Raw genomic sequence first — 16,015 nt, forward strand, 5'->3', positions numbered from 1 at the left:
AACTTGTTGAACTGTAAGGTGGTGAACTTCAGCTCTCTTTACCAGCCTGACCTGAGCTGCCTGTGATGTATATGTGCGTTTTTATATTAAAGAGAGATAGAGTTGCTTTTTCCTTTGCTATAACTTGTGTCATCTTTCTGTCGTGGTCATTCATTTGTCTTCCTTTTGCCCTGTTAATGTATGAAGTTGCCTGTATCTGAAGATAGATTGTCAATCAGTGACCATTATACATTATATTTCTCCAAGCTATTCTTGGATGTAATAAACAGGAACTTTTTTTCCTACAGGAATGTCTTGACAGGACCTTCTGCTGGTACTTGGGGTCATCAGTGTTTCCCCTCCGGCCTAATGAAGCAGAGGAGGATGATGACGATGATGAAGAGGAGGATGATGATGAGGAAGAATCGAAAATGAAACAAAGCGAGAAAGCCAAGGAAGATAAGAAAGCAGATACAGATGTTGCCCGCGTGGATGTTATTAAAGTAATGTCCTTAAAACACATGTCGGTTTGTAATAGAGAGTATATACAGTATTTAATAAATATTGAAAAGTTAACTGTTCCCCAACCTCCCACCCAGGACCTTGATCCACTCTTGTAGCCTTCCTATTTGTGCTTCTCCCCCCACCCCCCACCCATTCATCCACACTTGGTTGTGCTGACCTATTTTTAAACTTATGTAACAACTTGAGACCTATAAGCTGTATCACGTTGGCTTGTAGATCAAAAACATTACAGATGCAGAATATCTGAAATAAAATCAAAAGTGCTGGAAACACATGGGTTAGGCAGCATCTGTGGAATAGGAAGTAATAGAGAGTAAGGAAATTAGTTTTCAAACGTAGGGAAGATGGAAGAAAAATGGGTAGAACAAAGGGAACCTTTCTAATGGAATGAGATGAAACACGTTTCTTTAGTTGGAATCTTTTGTGCATAACGTGTTACCTTCTTTGTGTATAATGCGTTGCTACAGTAACTGCTACATTAACTCACTTTGTTTCATCTTGTCAGAGATGTTCCCTTTGTTCTACTTGTGCCTTCTCTGCTACCGAAAGTCAACCTGTGTTCTCTCCTCTCCAGTTGTAAAGAAGGGTCCTGGTCTTGGAACATTAACTGCTTCACTCTCCGTAGATGCTGTCTGACCTTCTAAATGTTTTCCGGCATTCTCTGTTTTTATGTGCAAGATTGTGTCACAGTCAAGCATTGATAGGTGAGGGAGTGAAACAGGATGGAACTAGGTAAACCATACATCCCATTGAGATGGGCAGATAAAACTTGGCATATAAAAGAGCCAGCACTCTTCTGGGGACAGTGGGGTAACTTTGGGTGGCTTTTTAATACCAAGCACTTAACTCGGAGTTATGTGTTTAATTTATGCTGACTATATAAAAAGGATGCACCTCCAGTAACTACGATTATAAGAAGTGCACAGCACCCTTTCCCAAACTGCAGCCACCATTGTAATACAGCCAAAAGAGCAAGCAGTTTATGGAAAACAGGCTCCTACAATACAGCAACATAAAAATGACCATGTAATTAGTTTTAGTGTTAGAGTTTGAGAGATCTACATTGGCTAGGTCTCTGCAGTGTGCTTCCTTGGTCATCTTTGAGTCACAGCCGACGCACCTGATTCTGTGCATGTGAAGTCACAGCCGACACACTTGATTCTGTGCATGTGAAGTCACAGCCGACGCACTTGATTCTGTGCATGTGAAGTCACAGCCGACGCACTTGATTCTGTGCATGTGAAGTCACAGCCGACACGCTTGATTCTGTGCATGTGAAGTCACAGCCGACACACTTGATTCTGTGCATGTGAAGTCACAGCCGACACGCTTGATTCTGTGCATGTGAAGTCACAGCCGACACACTTGATTCTGTGCATGTGAAGTCACAGCCGACACACCTGATTCTGTGCATGTGAAGTCACAGCCGACGCACTTGATTCTGTGCATGTGAAGTCACAGCCGACGCACTTGATTCTGTGCATGTGAAGTCACAGCCGACACGCTTGATTCTGTGCATGTGAAGTCACAGCCGACGCACTTGATTCTGTGCATGTGAAGTCACAGCCGACACGCTTGATTCTGTGCATGTGAAGTCACAGCCGACACGCTTGATTCTGTGCATGTGAAGTCACAGCCGACACGCTTGATTCTGTGCATGTGAAGTCACAGCCGACACGCTTGATTCTGTGCATGTGAAGTCACAGCCGACACGCTTGATTCTGTGCATGTGAAGTCACAGCCGACACGCTTGATTCTGTGCATGTGAAGTCACAGCCGACGCGCTTGATTCTGTGCATGTGAAGTCACAGCCGACGCACTTGATTCTGTGCATGTGAAGTCACAGCCGACGCGCTTGATTCTGTGCATGTGAAGTCACAGCCGACACACTTGATTCTGTGCATGTGAAGTCAGTCTTTTTCTTATCAGTCTGGGTGTGCTTAAGTGGGAAATGATTGTTTTTGTTCCCTGGAGCAAATACTGCAAAGTAATTTCAAGATTATTTTAATATTCCTAGTCCCTTTAGAAATGAACTCTTTTTAATTTCCTCTGAATCAAAGTCAGGTTTCTTTTGGTTTTTGGGTCAAGTTATAGGAGCTCCTCCTGGGTTTATGTTTGTATGATGTGAAGGTGATATAAGAAACACATGAAGTCATGATGCAGAGTATTTGCTTGTCCCAGGGTGTCAGAGGGAAGGTCTAAGGACATCTCTAAGTGGGCCACTGAAGTGGAAAGTCATTTGTTGTTTCTTCTCTCCATGATCTGCACTTTGTGGATGATGAGTGCAAGTCATCAAGTGAGGTCTGAAGATCAATAAAGATGCTTCCTTATTGACAATTGCTAACTGATGTATACCACAACATATATATATATATATATATATATATATATTTGTATTTATTGAGATACAGTGCAGAATAGGCCCTTCCGGCACTTCGAACAGCGCAGCTCAGCAACTCCTGATTTAACCCTTGCCTGATCGCATGAAAATTTACAACAACCAATTAACCTACCAACTGGTATGTCTTTGGTCTGTGGGAGGAAACCAACACAGTCACAGGGAGAATGTCCAAAATCCATTCAGGCAGCAGTGGGAAATGAACCCGGAGTGCTGGTACTTTAAGGCATTAAGCTAACCACTACACTACCGTGCTGCCCAAAAATTATTTCTATAGAATTTACATATTAATAAACATTATCAACAATGACCTTTGAAATTTTGGATATGATCAGCTATGATTTTGGAATTGATATTTACATGGGTATATAACACTGTCACATAAAGCCAGTGCTCGAACAGGGATTTGAACCCCAGACCCTCAGATTAAAAGTCTAATGCTTTACCTACTTGTACTGCTGACACATAACGTTTGCCCCTTTGCTGTCCATTTCCCAAGAAATAAAAGCCACCAGTCCATGCACCCTTTTTTGGTTATTTTCTGTGTCTTTAACTGCAGTTTTAATGACCATGTATGTGAAGTTCAAGTCTCTTTGGATCTTCCTGTTTCTAACTTTTCAGTGTTGAACAAGTATTCTGTTCTTTTCTCTCTCAGGTCTAAAATGGACGACCTGACAATTACTTGATTGAAATCTATTTGTTTTAGCTTTCCTCTTCTCTCACTTGTTTGAGCTTTTTGAAGTGTCTTCCTGATGAAGAGTCTCTGTCCTGAAATGTCAACTGTTTACTCTTTTCCATAGATGCTACCTGGCCTGCTGAGTTCCTCCTGCATTTTGTGTGTTGCTTTGGATTCGCAGCATTAGCAGATTTTCTTGTGTTGGTGTCTTCCGTGTTGTTTACAGTGCTACCAGTATTTTTTACTGACGCGCCTGGTTATGCAGCTTCCTATCCATTAGTCTGTCATAAGATTGTTAGTTGCATCCAAATGTTGGTCCTTGTGAGTAACTAGCAGCATCCCACTAATTTGATTATCGGCCCTTACCTCTACTGCCTTTTGCTGCTGCAGTGATTTTGCAAACAGGTCAATATTTATCCATCAGTTCTGTAAGTCTTTTGCAAGGAACTTTAATCCACAGAAATATCATGGACAATCTTTTGTCTCCTATTTCAGACCTGTTCAAAAATGAAATTAGATTCATTGGGCATGCTGTACCATTGTTTTGTACTAGATCTGCTTGATCAATCAATAATTTTCAATGTGCTCAGTGCTCTCCATGCTTAATTATAGACTCCGGTTATTTCCCAGAAATGGACTTTATGCTAAATAATCTAGAGTGAAATTTTCCCATCCATATGAATGGATCCCAAATTGAGGAAAATTTGGAAGCTTATAAAAGCATTGTGATAAGGTTACTGGAAATCTGAAACTTGAAACTGTGAGTGTGAGAAATATTCAACACGTCAGGCAGCATCTATGTAAAGAGAATTAGCATTACATGTCAATGACTTCTGCAAATATTTGCAGCATTTTCTGTTTTAGTTTTGGAAGATTATGCTTCTGTAACATTCTTAACTACCTCTGGATCATGGAATTAAAAGTAACAGTCCTGGGGATTTGTCATCATTTTATGCAACAAATTCTACTTTTCTGCTATTTTATCTTGCCTTCTGATGATTTTGTGGGTGATGCAGAGGAGATACGTCTCTACATTGGAGGTGTAAGACACTCCTTCTCTCTACCAGCCTGCAGGTCACTGTTGGGCAAGGTGTAGCATTTGCTTAGCCCTCCCCCTACCCCCTGATCAGGGTCACACGAAGCCATGGGAGCAGGTGGTGGATGGTCGTATGAGCAGTTGGTGCATATCACAAGTCCTGGTTGTGCAGCCACTGACGGCAGGCAGTCCATCTCTGAAGAGTATTGGTAATGGCTGGGGTCACCCGTCTTGTAAAGACTCGACCAGTGAAGGCAATTACAAACCACTAAAGTAGAAAAATTTGCCAAGAACAATCATGATCATGGAAAGTCCAAGATTGCCTATATCATATGACCCAGTGCATAACAAACAAACAATGATTGTGGCTAGTCCCAGTCAATTCCGTATTTGATTTCTCTATTGTGAATGTTGATGCCAAGTGCTTACTTTTCATTTCCAAAGCACCACTATTCACTTTTAAGGGACCAGGCTTCTGGCCTTTTTTTTCTTAACACGAGATATCATTTGCATTTGTTTTTGTTTCTCGTTTTGTAGTTTTTATTGTGTTTTGTCACCTTTTGCACTTCCAACGACTACACAGTTTTTTGCCTTTCTATGTAGTTTTACTTTTTTTTTGGGCAAGTAAAGATTTTGCCCTTGGGGTATAAATTGGTTCCATTTCATATTGTAAACTGCGCCATTGCTGTTTTATCCATTAGCAGAATTTGCCAGCTTACTGTGGAGATTCTAGATCTCAGTGCTTAATGTCAGCTTCCTCTAAAGCTGTAAGCTTTACTACTTCCTTTTGACTTCTTTTGAACTCATTTTATCATGATTGTTGTTAGATAAATGTCCATTCACCATTAAATGAATCTGGCTCTTTACTCATAAATACATCTGCTATGACTTGTTCCCTTGTCAGCTACTGATGGAAATGTTTTCATCCACACATGAGCTGTTTTCTTCTTAGCTCCATGTAATACTCCCTCTGTGCGTATAATGAATTGATTCACTTCTCTCTGTTATCCTGTAGTTTTCAAATCACCTTTTTTTTTCCTTTATCTGCTTCCATTTGTTTATATGTTTTAGCATGCACAATCCTGCCCTCTATCCCCTCATTTCCTTCTCTCTCTGTGACTCTCTTGTTCTGGAGTCTGTGTGATCAGAGAGGCCCATGCCTGTGTTTTATCATTACACTTAATGTTGTCCTTTAAGAGCTGCCGCTTTCACTGTGAAGTATAATTTTTGTTTAAATGCCTATCCACTTTCCTCATTTCACTGTTGTGCCCTACAGGAGGTTGTTATGTTCAGAAAAGGAATGCTCCCCATTTCTTCGCCAATCCTGATAATCATCTACTATCCTCCAAGGTCTGTGTCCTCTTAGCCTTCAACTGCTTCTGATTTTCACTGTGCCTGTGCCTTTGGCAGCCTACAATCCAAACCATGGAATACCATGTCTATGTTCCTCTTCTTTGCTACCTCTTTCCTTCTGTCGCTGTGGCTTAAAATATGCAGTCGATCTTTGATCGTGTCCAAATAACTCATTCTTTGACTCAATGACAAATATGACTAACTCTCTTGTGCGTGATCTGGAACATTTCAGAACGTTAAAAGTACTATTTAAATGGAAGCTGCTGTAAATTTGGGACAGTCTTGGAGTGCTTTTTCCATTCTGCCCTCAAGAAGTCTTATATATTCAGTTTAGATGTTTTAGCTTCCACAGCTTTATTTTATGGATTTGATCGAGTTTCCCAACCGACTAAGCTTGTGGTACATAAAGGGGCATGTGAGCCTAACAGCTTGCCTTTTTTAAGAATAAACTTTCAAACATGCAACTAAGACCAAATGCCTCCTCATACGAAGCAGACTTTTTAAGTTGTAAGGATTGCATTTATTGTTCTTTCTCTTAGATGGAAGGCAAAGGCACACTGATCCATTTGCCCATTCTGGTTTCATAACCTTTAAATCCCTTGTCTAATAAATAAGTATTGTCACACCTTTGAAATGCTCAGTTGACTACCAGCCTTGATAGCTGCACAGTTTAGTGAATTCCAGCTGTCCCTTTGGATAGAAACATTTCTTGACATCATTACTGAAGGGCCTGGCTCTAAACTTAAGTGGACATCTTTCTGTTCACTGCAAGATGAGATGGGATAGAAAGATTCCTCTGGTTGTGCTATGTTTTACTGTCTCTGTTGTTTTCCACTTACCCAATGCAGGGTTTGCTGAAGATGCAAGTTCTTCACCGTCTGCGTTACATTCTGGAAGTTGTTCGACCTGTGCCTTCGGTCGTCCTTGACATTTTGGAGATCCTAATTCGAATAGCAAGACACTCTTCTGAGGCTTGTAATCAGGTAATCAACATTGACAGTAATTACCTTCTTATGTTAACAATTCTGCACACACCTATTACAGAATACTTAGTTATCATCATATCAAGTATTTCATATATTTGGGACATTCCAGGATTCTGTACAGCCATTGAAGTACTGTGCTGAGTCACGGTTGTGATGCAGGAATTTCAACATTGATGAATAGTCAGGTCTTGCAAACAAAAGTGTGATGCTAAGTGACCATTTGCTTGAGAGCTACATACTGCTTAGAATTCTGGAGAGAAGATGCCCTGTGTTTCAAATGTGACAACTTTTCTGTTCGTCTATAAGTAACTGGTGCTTCCATTTAGCACCTCAGTTGAACAGCAGTAAAGCTATATGGGATCCTGTGCTGTAGCAGAAATCAAACCTACAATCTAAGCTAGAGATGAGCGTGTGAATGGTATTCCAAAACTTGTATTACAATTGGGACTCCGTAGGGCGGGTGGTGAGGAATGCGAGCAGTACACTTGAAGCAGAGAAAAACAGTGGATCTCCTGGAAGATGTATGTCTTAGAAAAAACGATGTGCATGAGGAGGGAGCTATTTAAAAAAAAGTGTTGCCAGCCCAAGGAAGTAATGTGCTTCTGCAAACTGATCATAAAAGTAAAGAAGCAGACATGAGGCAGAATATAAAAGAGAAGAGATCACAAAATTAGACATTTAGATTCAGGTAATAATGGTTGAGTGGAGCTCCCATGTTAAAGCACTGTGTCTGTGCTATAAAGCGACTGTCTAGTTAATCTTATCTAGTGTTGTTTACCCAATCTATACAATCTTTTCCTTTCCAGGTACATGTCTTGAATGTTCCAATTTAATTTGCTTTCAGTACCCTTTTCTAGATTATCATGATCTATTGCATTTAAAAAGTAAAATAAATCCTCTGAATATAAGCTTCCGGTTTTATCAGTTACCCTAAATTTGTATTTGCCTGACCTAGTGGTCAGGCAAATTTACTAGTGGAAACAGATTTTGGCTACTTATTCTATTAAATCCATAATCCTAGTTCACAAGAAGGACTTGTTAAGATTGCGTGGGCAAAGACGTTAGAATGGCCCTTTGGTGACCGTATTTCGATACCACTGGTTTTGACCTGACAGCTGTTGATGCTGAATCTAAAAGTAGGATAATAATTGTTCTAAGATTGTACCTTCTGTCTTGCTCAGATTCTAGGGTGCCCAAGGCTAATGGAGACAATTGTCTCAGAATTCTTACCATCTACCTGGACGATTCAGACTCTGACAACGGATGAACCGATAACCAGTAGCTATGGTGTGCCAGTTGCTGCTGCCATGAAATTGTTTCGTGTCCTGGCATCTGCAGGAAGGAACATGTCGGCTATTTTGGTAAATGTTATCCAGGCCTATCCCATTCTTCATCTGAGAGACTGTGGCTGTAAACGAGGGAACAAATGGATGATGTGCTTTTAAGGATGTTTGTTGTTTTTTATTTGGTTTGCCTTTGTAGGTCTGTGGCTGGTCCAATCTTTTCTTTTTACCTTCTTTTATATTTAATAGTCTTTTATTTACAATTAACTAACTTGCTTTTTGAGATGCAGGTGCCAGTGAATTCCACTTCATTATTACAGTGTAAAATGAAATTGTAATCACTTATATTTTTGTTGTGATGCTCTTTAATTTATTCTCTCATCATTTCTACAGGCATAATATTAATATTTGCCTTTTATATGGTAGAATGCACAACACCAGAACAGATCAATATGCCCAGTTGATCTTTGCTAATGTTTTATCTTCATATGAACTGCCTCTCAACCCTCTCAACGTCTTCTCTGTGCCATTACCATGTACTTAAGCAGCTTCCCCTTAAATGCATCAATGCTGTTCACTCTCTACCTCTTGTACAGTAGTTTTTAGTTTATTCTTTGAAGTGACTCCAGAATACTTTATGGATTTATTAATGACTACTCATGGATGTAGTCAAATCACAAATGGAAGCATCTTTTTATGCTTGCAACAAGCATTATTGTAATCTCAAAGTTCTGTGTTAGTTGTCTCTTTTCAGAGGAAAGGCACTCAGCCTGTTCAATCTTTGCGATGATTCTTCTTCAATGAACTTTGTGAAACCATCAATATCCACGAAGCCACACACCCAGAGGCTGCTTTCATCATCACTGTAGACTTTAACTAAGCGTCTCTGACTAGAGCTTACCTGAAGTTCTACCAACACGTTGAGGGGAGGAAGTATACTCGACTACTGCTACTCTCCCTTCTGCAATTTGCCTACAAGGCACTTCTCCACCCTCTGTTTGGAAAGTCTGACCATTCCTCATCTTGCTTCTACTGGCCTACAGGCAGAAATTGAAGCAGGAAGTGGCCATAGTGAAAACTATCCACTGCTGGTCCAACCAATCAAACTCAGTGTTACAATTCTGCTTTGGTAGTGTCATCTGGGAGGTAGTTCAAGCTGAGAACATCTCTGAAAACACGGAGGTAGTCACAAGCTTCATTTGGAAGTGCATTGAAGACATTGTTCCCCAAAAATTGGTCCAGGTCTATCCAAACCAGAAGCCTTGGATAAATAGTTCAGTGGATGTTGCTGTCAGTGCAAGGGATAATGTCTTTGCCTCCAGAGACCAACAGGAGCTCAAGAGATGCCACTGTGATTTATGCAGAGCCATCAAGGTGGCAAAATGGCAACACAGGAAAAAACCCAGTCACAACTCTGTGACAATGACACACGCAGCTTATGGCAAAAACTGCACACTATCTCAGACTTCCAGAGGACACGCAGCAGTACAGCCAATATTGCTGCATCACTCCGGATGAGGTACATGTTTTTTACACTCAATTTGAGGTTAATAGGACTGAACCTCCGAAGAGAACTACCGTTGAGACTTGTTCCTTGGTCATCTCTGAGACTGGCGTGCGTAGAACATACCAATGTGTCAACAGCTGCAAGGCAGCAGGGCCGGACGGCATCCCAGGGTGCATCCTCAAAGTGTGTGCTGAACAGCTGTCTGGGGTGTTTACGGACATTTTTAATCTCTCCCTCCCCCAGTGTGTAGTGCTTTCCTGCTTCAAATTGTCCATCATTGTCCCTGTATCTAAGAAAACCAAGGCAGCATAACTGAACGATTGGCACCCTGTTGCACTCACCTCAATTATAAGTGAATGCTTTGAGAGGCTGGGTAAAGACTACATCTGCAGCATGCTGCCACCCACACTGGACCCCCTACAATTCACCTACCAACAGACCTGGTCTACCCATGACACCATAGGCACAGCACGATACACCATCCTCACTTGCCTGGAGAAGAGGGATGCATACATTAGAATGCTGTTCCTGGACAGCAGTTCAGCATTTAACACCATCATTCCCTCCAGACTTGACAAGAAGCTCAGAGACCTCGGCCTGTACCCTGCCTTGTGCAGCTGGATCCTGGACTTCCTATTGAATCACTGACAGGTGGTAAGGATGGGCTCCCTCACCTCTGATCTTCAACACAGGTGCCCCCCAGGGTTGTGTTCTGAGTCCCCTTCTCTACTTCCTTTTACACCCATGACTGTACTGCCACACACAGCTCCAATCCGCTGATCAAATTCACTGATGACCCGACTGTGATTGGCCTTATTTCTAGCAGTAATGAGAAAGTCTATGGAGAAAAGGTTGACACCCTGACACAGTGGTGCCAGGATAACAACCTCTCCCTCAATGTCCAAAATAACAAAGGAGTTGATTGTGAATTACAGAAGGAACGGAGACAGGCTCGGCCTGATCAATATCAATGGGTCTGCAGTTGAGAAGGTGAGTAGTTCCTCAGTATACACATCATGGATGATCTCACCTGGACTGTACACGCCGGCTTTGTGGCAGAAAAAGCACAACAGCGTCTCTTCCACCTCAGCCGACTGAAGAAGTTCAGCATGAGCCTCCAACTCATCAAGACCTTCTACAGGGGCACCACTGAGGGCATCCTGACTGACTGTATCACCGCTGGTACGGGAACTGCACCAACCTTGATCGCTGGACACTGCAGAGAGTGGTATGGACAGCCCAGCGCATCTGTTGATGTGAGCATTCCTCCACTGAGGACATTTACAGCAGCAGGTGCAGAAAGAGGGCCTGGAAGATAATCGGGGACACCAGTCACCCCACAATAAACTGTTTCAGCAGCTTCCGTCTGACAAACGGTACCACAGCATTAAAGCCAGGATCAAGAGGCCACAGGACAGCTTCTGTCTACAAGCCATTAGACTTTTAAATTTCATGTCTGTACATTGCAATGGAGACAGAACACAAAGATTTTTACTCTGTCATGTTGTGGGATAGATGTAAGATTTAAATAAATAAATTCTAATTCTAAATTCTTTCCTGTCTGTTTTCAGTTTTGTAATATCCTTGCACCTTCTCTAATGCCTCTTCATCCTTCTCTGTAAATCCTGTTGAGGTTTTTTGCTTTGCCATTTTTCAAACATATCAATGAGAAAAGACATAAGTAGCCAAGTCTCTATTTATAAAAAGTATCCATTGTCAAATTTGCTAATTCTGTTTTGTATCTGTTGCACACTTCTGCATTATTCCTATAGGACATCACTAAATAATGTGGATGCAATCCTCCAGTTTTGATATTTGAAGCTAAAATCAAGATTCTATTTGCCTTTTATTATTATCTTACCAACAGAGATTGAATATTAGCAAGCCTTGTCGAAGAACATCATGCATCACATCTTTCTAGACCATGGGTTCCCAACCTTTTTTTTGTCCCATGAACAAATATCGTTAAGCAAGGAATCCATGGATGCCAAGTTGGGAACCCCTGTTCTAGACCAAGATTTTTTTTTATCTTCTTTAAATTTATGCCTTTTGACCTTTCTGTTAAGGTGGCCATGTTATGTCAAAGCTAGGTTGATCCAAAAGTCTAAAACTAGAGGGCACAGGTTAAAGGAGATCTGTGGGACAGAATTTTCACGTGGAGTGTGGTGAATATTTGGAGTGAGTTGCCAAATATTCTGTTTAAAAAGCATTTTGATAGCTACCTGGATCAGAAGTGAGTAGAGAGATATGGGCAGTATCGATGGAAGGAAATGGACAGCCAGTGTTTTGGGTTGAGGCCCTTTATCTGGACGAAGGAAAGTGGAAGATGGCCAGTATAAAGAAGTAGGGGTAAAAGGTGGAACAAGAGCTAGCCAGTAATATGGATCAACACCAATGGGTTTGCATGTGAACCACTACCTCATCTGAAGGGCTGTTTAGAGCCCTGGTTGGTGGTGAGGGAGAAGGTGTAGGGGCAGGCATAACGCTGTGCACAGTTACAAGGGAGAGTGCCTGGGGAGGGAGGAGGATTTGTGGGAAGGATGAGTGGATGAGGGAGTCACCAAGACTTCTCTCTATGATCTCCTTGAAAGAAGTAACCATTTGTTGTGAGCAGATAAGGTGCACCTACCTTGTTCAAATGTTGGGTTATGGTAATCCACAAATGACCAATTTGGCTTAGTATTATGAATGATTTGTGTTGTTGCTTATGTTTTTAAACAGTTAAGCAAATTCAAGTTGAAGGAGCGAATTGGGAGATTCATAGCACAAGATCCTTGTGACCTGCACTTGGAGCAACAGGAAGCCTACACATTAAACATTGAGGCTTTGCGGCTATGGGCCGTTGCTGCCAACTATGGACAAGCATGTGACATGTACAGGTGAGCATGCTGTGGAAGATGGGAGATGGGAACATAAAAGATCTGGAATGTACTGAATATGGGGAGAATAATGAAGAATGAGTTGTGTGTATGACTGGATCAGGTGGAAGAGGAGATTGATGAAAGACAGACCAAGCATGGAAAGTGATTTGAAGATTGTTCTGTGTGAGTATATTCCAGGGATTATTATAAATTTTGGCACAATTTTGGAGTTTTATTTTAGCTGTGCAGATATTTTTCACCTTATCCAGAGATATTAGGGGCGATATTTGGTCCTGGTGTTTGAGACTTGTCTTTGCTGGCCTTTCATTTTCATTGCATTTCAGAAAAATGCTTCCCCTGACCTCAGAATCTCTCCAAATGATACAGCCAATGATGTCCAATACCTTTGGTGTGTGTTTGCATTCAGTCAGATCTCTTAAGCAACAATATGTTCATTGTTTATTACTCCTTTCACCATCCTCAGGGACTTCTATCCTGCACTGATGAAGATTCTCCAGACCTTACCAAATCTGGTTTCCCAGCCGAGAAAGGAGGATCCATTGTTTGATTATTCCTTGCAGAGAGCTGAGACTCTGGTTTGCCTCCTGATCAGCCTCACTCACAGTTCAGGCTGTATTTCTGAACTGCAGGCCCAGTTCACGTCCAGGTACCTCTTTTCCTCTCTCATTTGACCTTATCCAATTGGGGCAAGTTCAATTTTTGTGTGATATCTCTCAAGATTTATTGCTGAGATCAAATCCTTTACAATCCTGAGCCTAGTGTAGTAGTTCTCAACCTTTTTCTGCTTGTGGCCCACTTGTGACTTTCATTTACCTCTGTGATCCCCATCCTCCATAGTCTCCATTAGTTGTTAAAACTTTCTCAGTCAACTGTACTAATTCTAATATATAGTCAATATTTATGTTTTATGGGTATCGTATGTTAAATATGTTACAGATGTATATGAAAAATAAAACTCTTTCAAAGCTCTGAATAAGACGATTATCCAGAACATGGTTACAATTTGAATGTCTAGTATAATCCACTGCTGCGTTTGAATTTTGCTGAGCTGTTGTATCACTCTGCAGCTCAGAAAGACATTCTTGCAATGCGGTGTCAACATCATTCACACTCACCCCAATGGGTGTCCCTGATGATGGATGCTGCTTTTCTGCAATGTAGTTGTGCTCAATGGAGGAGAGGGCTTTACCCATGATGAACTGGGCTGTATCGACTACTTTTTGAAAGATTTTCCATTCAAGGGCATTGGTGTGTCCATACCAGCCTGTGGTAAAACCAGTCAACATACTCTCTACCAGACATCTGTGGAAGTATTAGATGTCATCCTGAATCTTCACAAGCTTATAGGGAAGTTGAGGTGCTGCTGTGCTTTCTTCATAATTGTACTTGCATGCTGGATCCAGGATAGGTCCTCTGAAATGATAACAGAGGAATTTAAAGTTGCTGATCCTGTCCACCTTTGAACTGCCTATGAGGACAGGCTCATGGACCTCTAGTTTCCTCCTCTGGAAGTCTGGGCCGGAGAACGAAGTGTTGCAAGCTTTGAGGATCTGCAGCATGATATCAGAACTGAAAGAATGAAGTGCTGACAACAAATTTCAATAGATTAAGGTGACTTTCTCATGGTTATAGAAGGATAAGGAGTGTCCAAATTGGTTACGGTTGCCTTCTTGTCAGCTTGAGCCAGACTAGCCGTTCTCCTCTGACCTCTCTCATTAATAAGGGGTTTTTGCCTTCAGAATTGTCGCTCACTGGATTTTTTTTTTCACACCTTACTCTGTAAACTCTAGAGACTGGTGTGTATGAAAACCCCAGGAGATCAGCACTGTCTGAGATACTCAGATCACCCCATCTGGCACCAATGATCAGTCAGTTACTTAGATCACATTTCTTCTCCATTCTGATATTTGGTCTGAACATCTGAATCTGTTGACCATGTCTGCATGCTTTTGTGCATTGTATTGCTGCCACATGATTGCCTGTTTAGATATTTGCATTAAAAAGCAGATGCGTAGACGTACCTAATAAATTGGCCACTGAGCGTAAATTTTAAGATAAGAGTAAGAACTTAATGATACAAAGTGCAATGGAAATTTGGAAAGCATCCAGAAACATTGAAGTTGAGGGTTAATTAAATATTTTAAGGTTATTAAACTGTAGTGTTGGTGAGAGGAGAACATTAGCTACGGGCACTAAGCAATCGAGTAGTTAGAATGGTGGCTGATGAAAATTTGTATGCGTAAGAATGGAATTCCAACACTTAACAACCCTCACACGGCATCGATCCTGACCTCCGGTACTGTTTATGTACAACTTGTATGTTCATGTGGGTTGCCTCCAGATGCTCCAGTTTTCCTCCTGTGATCTAAAAGTTTGCAGGTTGGTAGGTTAATTGTAAATTGTAACTTGCATTAGGATTGGAAGGAGTGTGAGGTGGGGGTGGTGTGTGGGAAGCAAGTGAGGATGGTGGTGAGGAATGAGTTTATGGTAATTTACTGAAAAGAAAATGTGTTTGGATTGTATGAGTTTTGTAAAAATTAATATCACATGGATGATGTGCACTTTTGAAAGACCTGTTTCTGTTCCCTATCTATGACTGAAGTGAGTTCAGACAATTTCTGGGTATCCACTAGCTGTTCATCTGACTTTCAGTGGAGTGTAATTACTCCAAGGATACCTCTTCTCTCCTTATGTTCACACACACATCACCCACCTACAGGCGCCTTTACCTGGCTGGAGCTCCAGGGTTAATATTCTCGGTTGCTGGTTGAAGCATATTTAATCAGAGTAATTGCTCAGCTGTGAAAAATATCTATAGCCGTGCATAATCAGTAACAAAAATAATGCAACTTTTGTGGAAGATGTTTGATGCTTTGTGAAGTGTTTCACATTGTCCTTTTCATTGTTTGTACCTTTGCAGAACTCATAGGCACACTGCTTTCTATTGTTTTTTTGGTGTTGGTTTATTATTGTCACATGTACCGAGATACAGTGACAGCCTTCTCCTGCATGCCCTTCAGACTAAATTATAGCTCAGTGCATTGAGCTAGAGTAAGGTAAAACAATAACAATGCAAAATAAAGTTTACAAGCTACCAAAAAAGTTCAATGCAGGTAAATTCATAGTTAAATTCATAGTTCAGTTGGCAAATTCATGGCAGATGCAATTTAATGTGGATAAATGTGAGGTTATCCACTTTGGTGGCAAGAACAGCAAAACAGATTATTATCTGAATGGTAGCAGATTAGGAAAAGGGGAGGTGCAACGAGACCGGGTGTCATTATACACCAGTCATTGAAAGTGGGCATGCAGGTACAGCAGGCGGTGAAAAAGGCATTCATAGCAAGAGGATTCGAGTACAGGAGCAGGGAGGTTCTACTGCAGTTGTAC

The 16,015-nt window shown here is 41.3% G+C and overlaps 1 protein-coding gene across 3 annotated transcripts in view; it reads left to right on the forward strand.

The window, feature by feature from the left end:
- Positions 1 to 16,015, forward strand: part of rpap1 (RNA polymerase II associated protein 1) — a 138,134-nt gene that overhangs the window by 72,141 nt on the left and 49,978 nt on the right. For all 3 annotated transcript variants that reach the window (XM_059953720.1, XM_059953711.1, XM_059953725.1), the window contains exons 12-16: positions 288 to 482; positions 6,816 to 6,950; positions 8,135 to 8,314; positions 12,465 to 12,622; positions 13,089 to 13,271. In XM_059953720.1, the coding sequence (XP_059809703.1) occupies positions 288 to 482; positions 6,816 to 6,950; positions 8,135 to 8,314; positions 12,465 to 12,622; positions 13,089 to 13,271 (851 nt within the window). The remainder of the gene's footprint in view (positions 1 to 287; positions 483 to 6,815; positions 6,951 to 8,134; positions 8,315 to 12,464; positions 12,623 to 13,088; positions 13,272 to 16,015) is intronic.

The sequence above is a fragment of the Hypanus sabinus genome, chromosome 2, assembly GCF_030144855.1.
Source record: "Hypanus sabinus isolate sHypSab1 chromosome 2, sHypSab1.hap1, whole genome shotgun sequence".
Taxonomy (NCBI): domain Eukaryota; kingdom Metazoa; phylum Chordata; class Chondrichthyes; order Myliobatiformes; family Dasyatidae; genus Hypanus; species Hypanus sabinus.